The following is a 16,769-nucleotide window of genomic DNA, read 5'->3' as shown; positions in this document are numbered from 1 at the left end:
TCCAAAGCCTCCGTAAAACAAGCTGTGTGCAAGCCCAGATTTCTATGCTAAAATTGCAGAGGAAATAGTGCCCCCATGAGAAAGTGATGTGCTTATGTGTGTGTGTGTGTGTGTGTGTGTGTATTGAATGTATTTAACAGAAAACGCAATTTTCTTCATTTAACTGAACCTCAGTACAAAAGATTCTGACCAACAGGAGGCATGACACACACACACACATACAACCACACACATACAATCACACACAATCACAGAATAAACAGGATGTCCCAGGTCATTCTTATCCCTCATTAAGCTTTTATTACATTCAATCCACCAAATCAATTCCAAGACAATCACAAAATGTCACACATGATTCAAACCCAAAAAATCCTTTTCAAATGAGACACCCCCCCCCAAATTCAACCAAAGGTTTTTCTTTCTGGTTTGTGGACCTTAGTGCAAGATCAACAGTCATGCATAAAAAGTCAAGAGAGAGAGAGGGGGGAGAGACAGAATATGTGCGTGCAAGGTGCATTTATATACATGTATATGAGCGCAGGGGTGAAGCAGTTAAGCCAGAGAGGGGGGGGGGGGGGGGGTTACACCCTGGGGTCCAGGGGTAGACCCCTTGTGGGGTACATGGGCAAGGCTGAAGAGTTTTAGCTATTTTATGAACAATTTATGGCTTATCCTTAATTTTAAACATGATCAACTGGTGTCAGCAGCCACTCATTATTTCTTTTAAAGTTATTATTAAATTTTTTTTCTTTTTTGACAGCCGTGGGGGGGTTGGGGTTCCGGAACCCCTGTAACCGCCCCTGGAGTGTGTATGCGCGCATGTGTTCTCATTTTTGCAAGTTAGTGCAAATTACATGACCTGATTCTGTGATATCTTAATCTGATTGTTCTTCTTTTATTGTGACAGGTCCATGTGATATTTAAGCAAAAATATATTGCAATATTCTGATTGTGATACATGTACATTTAAGATTAATGAGTTAATTTAATGCGGAACTGTAATGTTTTACATGATAATATTTGTTGACGCCACATTGAGTTAGGGTTAAATGCAACAGGTGCGTACCTGTTAATACAATAACCTATCTGTTTTATGTGTTTCTTTTGAATGTCCTTGTTACTCTTATTTCGATGTGTATTTTATAACTGCCGACAGGCAGGTTAGACGTGTCAAAGACAATTTTCCATTTAATGTATTCATTTTAATGGACAGTAAAGTATTGTTATTGTCAATAAAATTGAAAAAATGACGACAGGCAGGTAAGACGTGTCAAACACAATTTTCCATTCAATGTATTCATTTTAATGGACAGTAAAGTATTGTTAATAAAATTAATAAAATGTCTATTCTCAAAGACAAAGCAGACCATACACTCTGAATATACAAAATGAATAATGCCTCTGCAGGTGATATTTATAACTAATCTTTCACCATCATCAATGTGGCAGCATAATGGAGCTTTTGGCAATCCTCTGAAACAATTAAAAGAAATAAACAATTTAATAAACAAGCCATTCAAAAACAAAGCCCACAAAAATAAAAACAATAAAATGGCAAGGTTAACGGCACAGTAAGCCTCCCGTAAACCATCACAGATACTGTCAGGCTTTTACACACAGTACAAACACCCTTCCATTTGAACGCTCACCAAACGCGAACATCCTAGGTGCCCTCCGCTGTATACCTCCTTGTCTTGTAACCAACACACACCCGTCCCAGCCCTCACATAAACACACACCCGTCCCAGCCCTCACATAAACACACACCCGTCCCAGCCCTCACATAAACACACACCCGTCCCAGCCCTCACATAAACACACACCCGCCCCAGCCCTCACATAAACACACACCCGCCCCAGCCCTCACATAAACACACACCCGTCCCACCCCTCACATAAACACACACCCGTCCCACCCCTCACATAAACACACACCCGTCCCACCCCTCACATAAACACACACCCGTCCCACCCCTCACATAAACACACACCCGTCCCACCCCTCACATAAACACACACCCGTCCCACCCCTCACATAAACACACACCCGTCCCACCCCTCACATAAACACACACCCGTCCCACCCCTCACATAAACACACACCCATCCCAGCCCTCACATAAACACACACCCATCCCAGCCCTCACATAAACACACACCCGTCCCACCCCTCACATAAACACACACCCGTCCCACCCCTCACATAAACACACACCCGTCCCACCCCTCACATAAACACACACCCGTCCCAGCCCTCACATAAACACACACCCGTCCCAGCCCTCACATAAACACACACCCGTCCCAGCCCTCACATAAACACACACCCGTCCCAGCCTTCACATAAACACACACCCATCACACCCCTCACATAAACACACACCCGTCCCAGCCTTCACATAAACCAGACCTGCCTACCCCTGAAATGTACCATGTGTAGTTTTAGGTGTGAAAATAAGGCAAATGTGTAGTTTGGCAGGTGAATGTGTAGTATTTCAATTCGATCAACCCAAACTGCAAAACAGAACAGTTAATTATACCGTACTAAAACAAACACTCAACACTCCAAACAAAACTATTACAATGTGAACAATACTCCTCATACAAATACAAACAAAGCCCCCACAAAAATACAAGCCAAGCATTAAGTTTATTTGTTAAGAAAAAAATTATTAACTAGTTTGGAACATTTGTTAAAAAAAGCTATGTTGAGGGGTATGCAGTTCATTATACAGTGGGACCCCCTATTCAAGACCTATGACAATCTGAGAACATCAAGTCATAAAAAGTAGGGACTGGGAGTATGTGTATCAACATGAAGGCAAATTTGCATATAAACAGAACAGGTATGCGTCGGCAATAATATGGCAGATCATTGCCTCTGCTCTGGTTACCGATCTCTCAAAAGTGAGCTTGTCTTGGTCTTCTTTCCCTGGCACGGGTTTCTTCACAAAACAATCCAATTTCCTCTGCTTTGGTCGGGATTTCTCGAATTCCTGATGGGAAGTGCTTTTCTTGTGGCGGTTACACGGTCGTAAAGCCCACTGTGCTTCACTGAAAAATCCGTGTTGCACACAGTGCGGTGGGCAAAATGCTTCCCTTTTCTCGACGAAACTAGGCATGGATGCTCCTCATAGTACTTTGGCAGAAAAGCCTGGCTGGGAGTTTGACCAAGCTTCTTTTTTTTGCTCCGTGGTGGTTGATCGCCAAAGTCTTCTGAATCCGTGTTCGTCGCTGTAGCCATTTTTTCCCTCCAGAAATAATGAGCTACGAAGTGACCACGTTCAGAAAAGTATGTGCTGAAACGCCCGCAATAGTTGTAATAACAGCAGCAAGACCACCTGACTACGCTACTCTCGCGGGCGCCGGACATGTTTTGCACGCAGTACACAACCGGTTAGTACAAATTATGGATCGGAACTCGCTCGCGTTTTTGCGTATTCAAAATGTCAAAATGTGTAGTCGAAAACGAAACGTTGGCATAGTATAAGACAAGCATGCGTAGTTGCGTAGTTTGGGGACCAAAATCGTAGTTTACTACGCTCAATGTGTAGTGTAAACAGGTCTGCGTAAACACACACCCGTCCCAGCCCTCACATAAACACACACCCGTCCCAGCCCTCACATAAACACACACCCGTCCCACCCCTCACATAAACACACACCCGTCCCACCCCTCACATAAACACACACCCGTCCCACCCCTCACATAAACACACACCCGTCCCACCCCTCACATAAACACACCCCCGTCCCACCCCTCACATAAACACACACCCGTTCCACCCCTCACATAAACACACACCCATCCCACCCCTCACATAAACACACACCCGTCCCACCCCTCACATTTGTTTGTTTGTTTGCTTAACGCCCAGCCGACCACGAAGGGCCATATCAAGGCGGTGCTGCTTTGACATATAACGTGCGCCACACACAAGACAGAAGTCGCAGCACAGGCTTCATGTCTCACCCAGTCACATTATTCTGACACCGGACCAACCAGTCCTAGCACTAACCCCATAATGCCAGACGCCAGGCGGGGCAGCCACTAGATTGCCAATTTTAAAGTCTTAGGTATGACCCGGCCGGGGTTCGAACCCACGACCTCCCGATCACGTGGCGGACGCCTTACCACTAGGCCAACCGTGCCGGTACCCCTCACATAAACACACACCCGTCCCATCCCTCACATAAACACACACCCGCCCCAGCCCTCACATAAACACACCCGTCCCAGCCCTCACATAAACACACACCCGTCCCACCGCTCACATAAACACACACCCGTCCCACCCCTCACATAAACACACACCCGTCCCACCCCTCACATAAACACACACTTGTCCCAGCTCTCACATAAACGCACACCCGTCCCAGCCCTCACATAAACACACACCCGTCCCAACCCTCACATAAACACACACCCGTCCCACCCCTCACATAAACACACACCCGTCCCACCCCTCACATAAACACACACCTGTCCCACCCCTCACATAAACACACACCCGTCCCACCCCTCACATAATCACACACCCGTCCCACCCCTCACATAATCACACACCCGTCCCACCCCTCACATAATCACACACCCGTCCCACCCCTCACATAAACACACACCCGTCCCAGCCCTCACATAAACATACACACGACAGTGTACAGTGGTACCCCCCTTTTATGACCCCCCCCCCCCAATTTAAGACCCCCCCCCAATTTAAGACCATACTTTTCCAGATTTTCTGTTCATAACCTCTGTAAATTTACCTCCCTTTTAAGACTCCCCCATTTTAAAGACCTATTCATCTCAGATTTTTGAAAGTCTGTCACGGTGTCACAATTCCTCCCAACAAAGCCTACCTGACATTCTGTCAGTGTGTCCTCCCAGGCCCCTTGGGCGATCTCAGGAATGGCCGCCAGCAAAACTTTGATGGCCCTCTGTGCGTTCTCTTTGAATGTCTTGACAGCTAGCTCCACATGCACCTGTGGACGTTCAAAATGGAAAAATTGTGGGTGCATTTTCTTTTTACAAAGGTAAAAGACTGCCTTTCACAGCGGTGAGGTTTAGATTTATGAAACTACACACAGCTAAAATGAGCTTACAAACTAATACCTATGAATATATAACCAAGTACACGAAGCACAACAATCACTTTTGGAGGCAAAGCCATTCAAACAGGATTGAGATTTTAGAGCTAATTTCTTAGCCCTGCTGTGGATAAGCAAAGGATCCCAAGATCATACAAGGGGACACCAGCAGCCACACCCCATCACAAACACAACTCTACAATTGACAGGTGTCTAATCGGCGACTGAAATACAAGAAACGTCGAGATACTATAAATAGCCCACGCTCAAGCCGTCAAGGCCGGCAGAGAACTCTGCTGTGAAGGGGGACGCAGTGGTCTTCCTGCCACATGTAGAAAAAAAGATATCTGACTAATGTTAATGAAATTATGATACAAATCTATAAAGTATGTCTTCTACACACTGAAAATCTGATGTGCAAAACTTACTGCTTCAGTGTCCTCTCTCCAACTGTCATAATCTGTGACAAGAGCCAAGGCTGCGTAGGGAAGTCCTGCTTCATTTGCCAACACAACCTGTAATAACCACGATCAGCATGTATAAATATGTTGGAATGTATCAATATGTATGTATAGGTCGTAACTCAGTGTTTTGGAGTTTGTTTTTTGGCATTGTATAATTTTGGATATTTGTTGGATTCTGGGATAGATTTTATATTCACTGTATTCATTCGATTTTATCATATGACTAAGTGCCAAAAGGTGCTCACAGAACAGAAGACGACTTTGTTTTACAATAAAAATGTTTCTAAAAACGTGTGTCTGCTGAAAATTGGTGTGTGTGTGGATGAATGTGCGAAGAGATAGTGGACATAATTTCGTGTGTCTGACTTGAACGGTTTTGAAGTTATCTTTGTTTAAAGTCAAAAATAACGCCAAAACCGGCCATCTGAAAAAGGACATCGTGATACCTCGTGTTTTGAATATGCCACAGAAAAATAACAAGAAGCACAAATGAATTGCATTTAGTTTGATTGAATGCCTGAAACATCGCTTTACAGACGAGACCAAACGTCAAATCTAAATCTCGAGAGAATTTTTTTTTTTCGATAACCGAATTTTAAGGTGTCGCACGCAAGATGATTCGTCATCACGGCATACATTTTTCAATCGCAGATATTTACTAAATTTCTTTTTCAAAAACTCTGGAATTGATGTCGACACGTCAAGCGATAACGGTGTATCAAACTGCTGTCTTTCAAGTAATCCAGCAAAGACTGCAGAACTTTTGAACAGCATTTTTGAAAACGATTTGAAAATTTCGTCATATCTTGCGTGCGACAAAATGTTCGGTAATTAACGGTTATTTTCTTTTAAAAACAAAATTTACATGTACAAAGATCTACTTCATTTACGGAACCACGTGACACATTCTGTGTTCAAAATTTGTGAAGAAATCACGAACCACGATTGCGCTATCAAGTGTTGAAATTATGTCGTCAACATCTTTTCAGATCTTGCGTGCGACACCTTCTTGCGTTCAACATAAAATGTCACTACCTTATCGAGTTTAATGGGTAAAACTAACTATTTGTTGTCTTAGTTTAATCTTCTTAATTAAAAGCGTAATAAAACCGAACTTCTAAGATGAATTTTAATTGAGATTAGCGAAAGAGCGGGCACGCAAGTCGACCTTAAAGTAAAAGAATGATAACACGAGCGTTTGTCGTGTTGTCTTGCGTGCAACACATTGTCCAAAAAGGAAAATGTATATTTTTCTCAGACGTTTTTTAAGTTGAAACCTTGAAACTTCACACACATTTGGGGTTTAATCGCCCCCATGCATGGTAAAAGTCTTGTTGACCCTTGTCAGATTTCAAGGTCACGGCTGGGTCACATGTGGTTCAGAAAACGGATGAAACATATTTTTTCAGAGATTTTTGAAGCTAGAACCTTCAAACTTCAAACAACGCTTTTGCTTAATGATTGTTCAACATGGAGAATTCAAGGTTGATCCTTGAGAAATGTGAAGGTCATAGCAGGGTCTCGTGTGGGTAAAAAAAAAAACATAACCTTTTTCTCAGAGTTTTTCAAAGCAAGAACCTTGAAAGTTCACATTTTTGGGCTTAATAGCCTCCATACACGGTTAAAGTCTTGTTGACCTTTGTCGAATCTCAAGGTCACATGGGCAAATCAAAAACACGAAAATGCATCATTATCTCAGTTTTTTTTAAAGGGAGAGCCTTCAAACATCACACAACTCTCAACTCCGACTTAAAGAAGTTAAGGTAGATCCTTGTCACATGTCAAGGTCACAGAAAGGTCTCGTACGGGTAAAACAAACAAAACAAACAGATAATATTCATTTTTTCAGCTTTGTTGTTAGCTAGAATAGAGGCACATGCCACCATTCCATTCAACATGACTCATAGAAATGTATGATGTATGACGTAATTGCATTGTGTGTAATGACGCGGCTGCCTCTGTAGTTATTCCAGCCTTTGAAGAAATGGCGTTTTTCCTTGCTTGGACACATTTTTCCTTTTCTTGGATGTTTCAGGAGTTTGGGTGAGTTTGGTGTATATGGTTGAACACAATTTAAAATTTGCATAAAAGTGTATTAAAATAAACAGTGGTAGCCAGTCTCATCTGTTGTGTCGACAATTTAATCTCTTTTGTGTGACCTCAACTTGACCCCTCTGAATGCTCTCAATCATGGAAATTGACCACACTTTGATTATAACCAAACAACATCAAAACTTTGGAATGTGTGAAGTTTCAAAGGTGTTGCTTAAAAGGCGTTCGTGAAAATGACAATTGTATGTGTCTGACTTCAATGCGACCCCGCTGCGACCTTGACGTTTGATTTTATCAACCAGACTTTCATCATGTGTGAATGACTTCAAACACTATAAAACTAGTTGAAGAAATTGACAATTTTTCAAAGTTTAAGCCAGATGGCACTGCTGTGACCTTGAAATTTGACAAACATTAACCAGGCGGTCACCTTTTTTAGAAAATATCCTTAAAGGATCTTTAACCTTACTGTGACCTTGGAATTTGATGAGGTTTAATTTAACTTGCGTAGTGTGCCAAGTTTCAAGGCCCTAGCTTCAAAAACATATGAGAAAACCTCATTGAAAAATGTATATGTTTGACCTCAACGCGACCCTGCTGTGACCTTGACTTTTTCAACCAGACTTTAATCGTGTGTGAACATTATACACTAGAACTGTGTGTATTTTCAAAGCTCGTGCTATAAACGCGCTGAATAAATTGAAAATATTCCACATTTGGACCAGATGTGACCCCGCTGTGACCTTGAACTTTGACAAAGATTAACAAGCAGGTCACTTTTAATGAGGTTTTATAAAAATGCTGAAAGTATGTGAAGTATGTAAAGTCTAACTGATCTAGTATTAAAACATGTAAGACGTGACAACGACAATTTTCCAGTTTGCAAAGGAAATTTAACCTCGCTGTGACCTTGAAATTCAATGTTGTTTAGTGTGATGTGCACCATACCTGGAGGTCATTATACTTTGGTTGTGTGCCAAGTTTCAAAGCCCTAGCTTTAAAAACGTGCGAGATAACCTTAATGCTATGACTCAGTGCCGTTTTGAATGATATAACGAACAAAATTATCGTTATTTGTAAAATCATTTGGGTAAATTTATCTTTTCTTTTCGTAATTGGGTTCCAGCATCTGTTGTCTTAACAAAAATCACAATATCAGTCGTGTTTGTCAACTTTTATTTTTTAGCCCCTTTGTCCGCTTTTCGTGCGCACCTTTTGGCACTTAGTCATATGTGTGTGTGTGTAGGTGTGTAGGTGTGTAGGTGTGAGTGTGAGTGTGTGTGAGTGTGTGTGTGTGTGTGTGTGCGTGCGTGAGTGTGTTTGTGTGTCCTTTTTTGCTTTTGTACATCGCCGTGAGCTCAGACGAGAAGGGGCTATTAATAAGTGTTCCTTATTATTACAATTATCATTATGTATAGTATCCGGATGTTTATCCCCAAGCAACTACACATAACACAGCACTGAAAAAACCCTTATACGCAGCCTGATTTTCAAAGACATTCTTCACACAAAACAACTTTAAATATAATGTTTAACAAACAGAGAGCATAAGTTCAAGTATACATGCTTCATTTTTCAAGCAAGAAAATCCTGTACAATCACACAAACTATGTGCATAATGTATACTGTGGATATAAATTTAACTATCTGCAAAATGAAACAACACCCTATGTTTCTGAAATGTCAGTCCACTAAGATCCTCTGTTTCTCTGAAACAACCGATAGATATCTGTCTCTGCCCTGAACTGTTAGAAGCAGACTGCTTCTCAGACAATATGGTAGAACAACGCTGTATTTTTCAAAATGAAGGACAAAGTCAGAGAACACAAAACTCCAGCTCACAAAGCAAATTCCCCACACGCAGCAAAATCCACTGGAGGAAAAAAAGTCTCTGTGAATAGATGTATCTTGTCTAATTAAACGCCCCACAAGGATGTGCTTGGCACACACAAACAAATAAAGTATTTGTCCCCTTTCTTAATCTTCTTTTTTGTGTTTTGTATATTGTCTCTTGAAAACTTATTGATAAATCCAGGGCTGCCAATGTCGCGGTGTCAATGTACAGGATGACACCCAGCTGTATAAACTCAGTCCCCCTGCAGAGACACATTCCGCCATCCAGACCATTCAGACATGCATCACTGATGTTAAATCTTGGATGGTCGATAACAAACTTAAGCTGAATGATGATAAGACTGAAGTCTTACTGTGCAAAAAGAAGAACACTACATTTCCCTCTCCCCAACCTGTTTCTGTTCAAATAGGCAACACCGACATTCTTTTCTCACCATCAGCTAGAAACCTTGGATTCACCCTTTCATTTGACATGACCCTTAACAAACATATATCTTTAGTCTGTAGAGCAGCTTATTTTGAGCTTCGTAAGATCAGCACCATTCGCCACACACTCTCCTCTCAAACAACTAACACTCTTGTCTGTGCCTTTGTTCTTTCTAAACTTGACTACTGCAACTCTCTTCTCTCTGGCTGTCCTCTGTACCTCCTGCATAAACTACAAAAAGTCCAAAACTCGGCAGCACGCCTCATTCTGAAAGCACGAAAACGAGATTGACTACAAACTGTCCACCCTCTGCTTTAACTTCTTTTCTGGCTCGTCTCCTGCTTACTTCTCTGAACTCCTCACCGTCTATTCTCCAGCAAGACAACTCCGTGCCTCTTCTGACTGTCGCATCCTCACCATTCCACACACCAAAACCAAAACATACGGACAACGCACTTTTACTTTCTGCGCACCCACACAATGGAATTTTCTCCCCTTTCACATCCGCCACTCTCAGTCACCCCAAGCATTCAAACGAGCACTTAAAACGCACCTCTTCAAGAAATACAACCCCTGATTTTGTTTTCTCAGTCCATCAGTAGGCTACATGTAGTGTATTTGTTGTTTTAGTGATAATGTATATAAACATCTAGGGCTGTTTTCAGTATTGTTGATAACATGTTCTGTTTGATTAAGGGTATTCAGCTGGTATTTCCTTGTTTTCACTACCTATTTTATTCATGTTTTTATTACTTAGTTAGTGGAAGAATCTTTTGTGATGTATGTTTGATGGTGTATGCTTTTAATTAAGCGTTGCTGACTATGAATGTAGATGTAAATGCTTGTATAACTGTGTTTTAATTTTAAATGTGTCAAGCGCAAAGAGCATAATTGTAAAGTTATGATGTTGCGCTATATAAATGCTCATTTATTATTATTATTATTATTGTTTTTGTATTTTGGTGTTTTAGTGACGTTAATGATAAAAGAGTGTAAATGCCCATTTGAACTCGTCAACCGGTACACTAAAACTTAAATTTTGTTATATGTTCATTGTGTTATGATTATGCTGGTGTTAGAGTCTCAGCGAAGGCGAGACACAGAGGCAGAACTAAACGAGGTAAGGCAACAGCGGGACAGAAGTGATAAGAACAGCCCAGAGCAGAGTGCGATGGAGAAACATCGTCAATGGCCTATGCTCCGCTGGGGGGCAAAGAGCCTAAGTAAAGTAAGTAAGAGCCTCAGCGACAGAAACATCACACAAGTCTTTATGTCCACTTACCTCTGGCACAGTGCTCATGTTAACAACGTGTGCCCCCCACGCACGCCACAGTTTGCTCTCAGCCTTGGTGGAAAAGCGCGGCCCTTCAATGGTGATCATGGTGCCCTCCTTGTGGTGGCTCAGTCCCAGCTCCGACACACATTTTTGTAAAATCTGTAACAAATCAGGCCACCATTTTCAAGACCCCTCTTCCACATCCTTTCTATCAAAGGGGCAATGAGGAAGAAGATACAGTGAAACCTCCATTTTAAGACATACGATAATGAGTCAAAAACCACACTTAAAATGTAGGTACATTTGGTACATTAAAAGGGGATCCATGTTATATTTTCAGTGACAGTCTCACTTGAAAAAAATATTTGCAAGCTTTGAATTCCAGCTGAAATGTAAAGCAAAAGTCTATTATAGTTTGCTGCTGATTTGAAAATTGCTGTCAGTCTTTTGGTTCTGTACATACCTCTCTTGTTCTGCGACAGAAAGGCTCGTTCATTGGAATGTGACATATTCCTTTCGGTGCATCTGGAGAACCATCATAAAATGTCTGCTTACGTCCCTGGGTCCTGGAACAGGACAACACTTTAAACTACAAAATAAAACAAATTCCTTTCATTTTCTTCATTAAACTTCAAAATAAAACAAATTCCTTCCATTTTCTTCATAGTATAGTAGTTTGCAATGCCATGTATGCATCTTACAGTGAAAGGTAAGTCTTACTTCTTTTTCATAAATAAGTCATTTGAACAATTAAACCAAATCAAAATGTCAGTTGCAAAATGAACCAGCCAATGTTGGGCAAAATGAGAGTTCAGTCCATAAAGCATTACACACAAACACACATATTTTAAAGAGTTTATCTCATGAAAATAAGTTTGATACATTGTTTCTTTCCTGCAGCAACTCAATCTTTACCTTTTGCTTAATTTCTTGAAATAATCATGACAAACAGTTATTTCTGTTTTATGTATAACCCACTGACCGTAACCATGCCTGACTTGATCCAGTACAGTAGAACCTCCCTTTTAAGACCCCCCCCCCCCCCCCCCCCCCCCCCGCAATTTATGATTTATCCGACCTTTGTTTTTGAGATTTCTGTTCAAAGGCTGTGCAAACCACATTTCATTTTCACCAAGAACACATACATGTACACGTAAAGCAAATCAGTCTCTCACCTATCAATGAACTGGTCGATGATGACGATTTCTCCAGGGTGGACATTTTCCTGCAGAGAGCCACAGGCAGTGGTGACGATGACATGTGTACATCCCTCGCTCTGCAGCGCGGAGATGTTGGCTCGGTAGTTCACGTTGCTAGGACTGATAGTGTGGCCTTTGCCATGTCTGTTGAAACAGATAATCAATACATCAATCAAGTACTCAAACCACACACAGACACACACATGGAAACTTGAACAAGAGCATGCAGGAAAAAAATAAAATAAATTGGGTAGCGCTGTAATGCATGGCAGCTTGCTTTCCCAAGTGAGAACTCAGAAAGCAACTTGAATTTCCAGGAGAGTATCCTCACAGGAATATAAATTTTATGATATCTTATCCTTATTAATTATACTTATACACACACACAGAGCTATGTTATGCTTTCTACGCCATGTCAAAACATGCCTGCTGCTGTCTGGCTAATCTGGTGGCATCTAATCACTTTGGTTCATAAAATAATACCCTGCACCTGCATTAAACTGGGAAAGAAATCAACAACACCTGACTTACCTGCCCAATAGAACACAGTCTGTTCCCTTTATTGTTCCTAGAACCAGTGGACTTGATGGCTATGGAAAATCAGAAACAGTTTATAATTACATAAAAACTTCAGATAACAGAAATTGATAATTTTATCTTTGAGAACTAGCTTGTATTTATCTTGCTCAGCCTATCGTTAGCTGATTAAAAAAAAAAGTAGCCTACAGCTTTTTTCCCACACACACTCATGAAAGTGTATCTTTCTTTGTGAATATTATCTATGTAAGACCTGAAACAAATGGTAGACGTTAAATAACTTCAAAAATATGCAATAAAAACTAAAGGTTATCATACTTCCACTAATATGCCAGAGTCTTCTTTTACCAGGATGAAAAACAATCCAAAAATCCAGAAAAATCTAGTGAGATAACAATTAATGGGCAAAGCCATCTGAGATTGGAACATATGTGAGCCTGCATGGGAAAACCAGGCTAAATGGGAAAAATTTTACTTTTTACTTTTTGAAATGATATGAAACTTCAGACTTTGACAAATATTTGACAAAAAAAAAGAATTGATCTAAGTGTAATAGTTTTTTTTACAGTGCTGTTTTGAAATACACAGGTGAAATCCTTTTGGGATGATGAAGTTGGATGATCAATAAAGCGATTTAGCAGTAAATCTGAAGATTGATAATTTTATCCCTTCTGACCTATTTCCATTGTAGCCGAAAATAGATCGCTGCGTCTTTAGCCGGGTTTTCCCATGCAGGCTCACATATCTTGACATAGCTTTCTGTTTGTATGTTATAGAAAGTGAGTGCATTTATGTTTCAAAACGGAAGGGAAGGTAGGGAGAGGAAGAGGAATAGCTATGACATAACATATAGCTATGACATAACATATAGCTATGACATAGCAAATGCTCTTTGTAAAATTATGTTCTCCTGTTAACATCAGACAAAGACTCACTTTGCCATACAGTGTGTTCACTTCTTTCTCTTTTCGGTTCTCAAGTAGGTCTGGGTTGTCCAGCCCTGAACCTCCAATAATTCCAATCTGCAAGAGACAAGGGATAACTAGTGATGGTCATAATAAGAATATCCATCCCCCGAAAGCGGCATATGGCTGCTTAAATGGCGGGGTAAAAATGGTCATTTACCCAAAACTCACTCGTGAAAAAACATACAAGTGTACGTGGGAGTTTCAGCAGAAGAAGAAAAAGAATATAAGAATATCCAGATCTTCTTTCAGATCTCATCAAGCAGGCTTTGCTTTTTCTACAAAAAATAAAAAATTAAAAAAAAGGACGGGATCAGCATAACGCACATGCAGACACACTGACATAGACAGACAGATATGGCGACACTGACACACACTTTCCTGACAATGAATAACGTTTGGTGTATTTAAAAGGGAGGGTACACCAATGCAGCACATACACATGTATTTGCTTGGCAGTTTCAGACAGGCAAAAATGTATCACTTATATAAATTTCTGTCATTTTGACTGAATTTTGCACAGAAAACTATATATATACAGTCAGACAAATATAAAGGCAGACACACCAAAGTTAAGGCAAAAAAAAAAAAGAAGTCTGTTTAAGGTAACATAGGCAAAAAAATAGGGTCGGTAGGTCGGGATTTTTTTTCTCCCCCAAAAAACATATTTTTAAGTTATTTTGCCAAAAAACAAAAACCTTCCCCCCCCCCCCCCCCCCAAATGCCAAAAAAAAGTCTAGGGTCGCGGTAATAAATAGGGTCGGTCGGGATACCGTAAACAGACTATGGTTTTTTTTGGCCTAAGCTATCATGCATATGTGTAGAACTGAGGTGGCAGCTGAACACCTTGTTTTTAATGGCAGAAACAGTTTATATTAATGTTTACTAATTGCAGACTGTATGAACGTGTATGCTACGAAATCCAATACATGTACAATACACAGACCTAGTCAATACAAAAACATCAAACATCTGTCTCCCTGCAGCTGTTTATTGATCAAACTCAAAGGCACTTCCCAGGACACAGACAGTGGCTCTCTAATTTCTTACAATTAATATTTGTAATTAATAAATTAATATGGATCAGAATAACAACAGCTGGTTGAGGGTTGTTCGGGGAACCGGAAACACTGCTTTTGAATGTGTGCCTTGTGTGCTGATGTTTATCTTCCCTTAATTGTGCAATGTAATTTTCACATACAAAGAATGATGGGCTTTCTTCCAAAATTCATGGCGCAAAATGTTTATGATCTTCAGGATATATATAGTCAGGGATGGCCAGGGACGAGTAAAAAATCCGACAGGCCAGTAAAAATTCTGGACAAATGCAAAACTTTTGGTTGTACAGTACTATCGAGTTTTAAAGCCATATAAACACTGCAGATACAGAAACTTCTGTCGCCTGCAATATCATCGCCATCTTCTAGTGAAACAAAAACGAGGCTCCTGTACATGCCACCGCTGTTTTTATTGCGTAAAGAAATCTAACACTCATATTTTTTAGTGTGGTATGAACCGGGCCAGCAAAATTTCTGGCGGGCTTGTGACTTTCTGAAAGTTACTCGCCCGGCTGGCGAGTTAAAAGTTTGAGATTTGGCCATCCCTGTATAGTAATGTCTTTTTACGTGTTTTTTTTTAGTTTTTTTTTTAAACGCTTCCTTAGTTTACTTACAATTATTTAGTACATGTTTTTGAACCAGATATATTGAAACTAAATAAAGTATATTTGACTTCATATCTTTGTGGGTTTTTTTTGTGTGTGTGTGCGAAAAGCGAAAAAACCCTTCAGGGTCGGCACTTAAAAATAGGGTCAGTCGGGTTACCGGAAATAGACATATTTTTCTTTTTGGCCTTAAACGTTCCAACAACCTACCTTTCTTGTTTTTTTATTCTAATGTGTACAAAGTTTGATCAATTTGAATATTCATGCATGGATCCCCACGTCCTTTCTCCTCCTCTCTCTTTCACTATCTGTCATAATTATGTGTACGACAGCATGTGATGAAAAATTAGAAACAGATTGACTGCTAAAATTCCAAATAATTTAACCTTTCTTATTTTCTTTCTAATTTTCTTATAAGATAAAAACTCCATCACAGTGATTAGTGAGAATACATTATCATGGATAAAAGTTTTAAAACAGAAGAGAAACATTATATAAAACAAGTTGACACCTATCCAAATATACCACAGTTGGACATTGAAATGCATGTACATAGACAGCAGATAAAGAATAAACAAATCATGTCCCAATATAGGTCATAGTTACCTGAGAGGATGTTAAGCCCCACAGTCTCTCTCTCTCTCAGCAGATAAACAACAACCCATGTGATGACAGATGTACATAATTCAAAAACACTCAAAAGCTCACACATGCACACAAATCACAGAGAGGGTGGGGGAGGGGGGGGTTGGGTGGGAGGGAGGGAGGGAGAGAGAGAGAGAGAGAGAGGGGGGGAGGGAGGGAGAGAGGGTGGGGAGGGAGAGAGAGAGAGAGCGTGTGCCCTAGCGTGTGCGTGTGTGTGTGCGTGTGTGTTCGTGTGTGTGTGTGCATGTCAGCATCTGTAGTCAGATTGACAGTGCATGAAAAAGACAAAGTGCTTCTCGTAATCAGACCTTTGCAGTTCATTGAAAAAGCACGTGTTTGCCATCTCCCTGTAACACTGAGTATAGATTTATGCGTTTCCAGCGTATAGGGATCACTTCAAATTCAACACACGACTTACCTTTACTTTGCCCATGATGACAAATGTGTGCACGCTGTTTTGGAGAAGCGCTAGAAATGAGAATCAGTCACTGCCACAGGTCCCTCTACACACAGCACGTCAGCTGACAAACCAACTCGCAAGCCGCCGCACAGGTCAATAGTTGACTCCCTTGTTCCATAGGCGCCTGAGAAGAAAAAGC

The 16,769-nt window shown here is 40.7% G+C and overlaps 1 protein-coding gene across 1 annotated transcript; it reads right to left on the bottom strand.

Annotated features, from left to right (window-relative positions):
• Positions 1-274: 274 nt before the first annotated feature.
• Positions 275-16,754, bottom strand: LOC138966423 (S-methyl-5'-thioadenosine phosphorylase-like). Its single transcript, XM_070338658.1, has 9 exons — positions 16,589-16,754; positions 13,833-13,919; positions 12,892-12,950; positions 12,337-12,504; positions 11,625-11,727; positions 11,168-11,320; positions 5,517-5,603; positions 4,861-4,983; positions 275-1,473 (listed from the first exon to the last, which is right to left on the bottom strand). The coding sequence occupies exons 1-9, from the start codon at positions 16,601-16,603 to the stop codon at positions 1,438-1,440; spliced, it is 831 nt and encodes a 276-aa protein (XP_070194759.1). The 5' UTR covers positions 16,604-16,754; the 3' UTR covers positions 275-1,437.
• Positions 16,755-16,769: the final 15 nt, after the last annotated feature.

This window comes from Littorina saxatilis, linkage group LG5, assembly GCF_037325665.1.
Source record: "Littorina saxatilis isolate snail1 linkage group LG5, US_GU_Lsax_2.0, whole genome shotgun sequence".
Taxonomy (NCBI): domain Eukaryota; kingdom Metazoa; phylum Mollusca; class Gastropoda; order Littorinimorpha; family Littorinidae; genus Littorina; species Littorina saxatilis.
This window is presented reverse-complemented; position numbering and strand designations above follow the sequence as displayed.